General features: G+C 36.8%; 1 protein-coding gene across 1 annotated transcript; it reads right to left on the bottom strand.

Annotated features, from left to right (window-relative positions):
- Positions 1-943: 943 nt before the first annotated feature.
- Positions 944-1,344, bottom strand: LOC101507399 (uncharacterized; the record flags this gene model as incomplete). The annotated part of the gene is made up of 1 exon (XM_004517055.1): positions 944-1,344. A coding segment is annotated over one exon (401 nt), but the record flags the coding sequence as incomplete, so codon positions are not given.
- Between the last annotated feature and the right edge of the window lie 46 nt (positions 1,345-1,390).

Raw genomic sequence — 1,390 nt, 5'->3', positions numbered from 1 at the left:
GAATCATCTCACAATCCTACAGCCTTTGAGGTAAACTTCTCTGTCTATGGTTTCTTCTTGTTGCATTGTTATTACTATTTTCCATATTGCTTTCATTCAGTTGTAACCCTTCTATACTACTGGTGTCACCATCAAGCATAACTCTTGTTGATTCTCTTATTTATTCAGTGCTCCACTTCCATTCTTTAATCTCATCAACTAAAACATCCCTGTTGATCACTATTTTTCTATTAATAGGATCATACAGTTTGTATCCTCCTGTTGCATGGTATCCCATCAATACCATTTGCTCTCCTTTATCATCTAGCTTCCTTCTAAGCTGATCTGGGACATGTTTGTAGCATATTGAACCAAAGACCTTTAGATGGTTGAGGCTTGGTTTGATTCATGACCATTTTTCTTCAGGTGTCACTTCAAGGAGCCTCTTTGTTGGACATCTATTTAGAATATAGGTGGCAGTTGCCACTGCTTCTCCCCACAAAAACTTTGGCAACCCTTTTCCTTTCAACATGGTTCTTACCATGTTCATGATGGTTCTGCTCTTTCTTTCTACAGTGCCATTACTTTGTGGTGTGTAAGGTGGTATTATTTCATGCACAATCCCTTCCTTCTCACATAATTCATTAAATTATTTTGACACATATTCTCCTCCTCCATTTGTTCTTAAGACTTTAATCGAATGGCCACATTGTTTCTCAACCATCACTTTGAACTTCTTAAAGACATTTAACACCTCCCTTTTCTTCTGGATCAAATATGTCCATAATTTTCTAGTGAAATCATCAATGAAAGTTATAACATACCTATTATCTCCAATTGAGTCAACTTGCATAGGGCCACAAAATCTGAATAGATCACTTCCAACTTCTCCTTTGACCTGACTTCCATATGCTTGCTGAAATGACTTCTATGTTGTTTGGATTGGACACAATCTTCACACATTTCAGTTGTTTCTTGTTTTCAATTGCTTATCCTCAAGTTTCATCATGTAACCTTTCTCAAGCAGCTGACCAACACTTAGAAGATTACACTTCAATCCAGGGACAAATAGACCTTCTGAAATCTTTGACTGTTTTCCATTCTTATTTTGAATTAGAACTTCTCCTACACCCTCTGCCATAAGTGAGCTACTGTTTGCAAATTTCACTTTACTTTTCATTGATTCATCAAGATTGATGAACCAATCTTTCCTTCCAGACATATGAGTTAAGCATCCCGTGTCCAAGTACCATAAATTTGTTCCCACTTCATCTTCCTTAGTGGTTACCATCAATATTACAGGTTCATCATCTTGCTCTTCATGAGCAAACTTTGCATTATCTTGTTTTGATTGCCTCTTGTTGCCTAAGTAACACACATCTACAAAATGCCCCCATTTTTGACAATTGTA

The sequence above is a fragment of the Cicer arietinum genome, unplaced genomic scaffold (assembly GCF_000331145.2).
Source record: "Cicer arietinum cultivar CDC Frontier isolate Library 1 unplaced genomic scaffold, Cicar.CDCFrontier_v2.0 Ca_scaffold_4935_v2.0, whole genome shotgun sequence".
In the NCBI taxonomy this organism is placed as follows: domain Eukaryota; kingdom Viridiplantae; phylum Streptophyta; class Magnoliopsida; order Fabales; family Fabaceae; genus Cicer; species Cicer arietinum.
The sequence above is the reverse complement of the archived record's forward strand: the minus strand, read 5'-3'. Positions and strand labels throughout refer to the sequence as shown.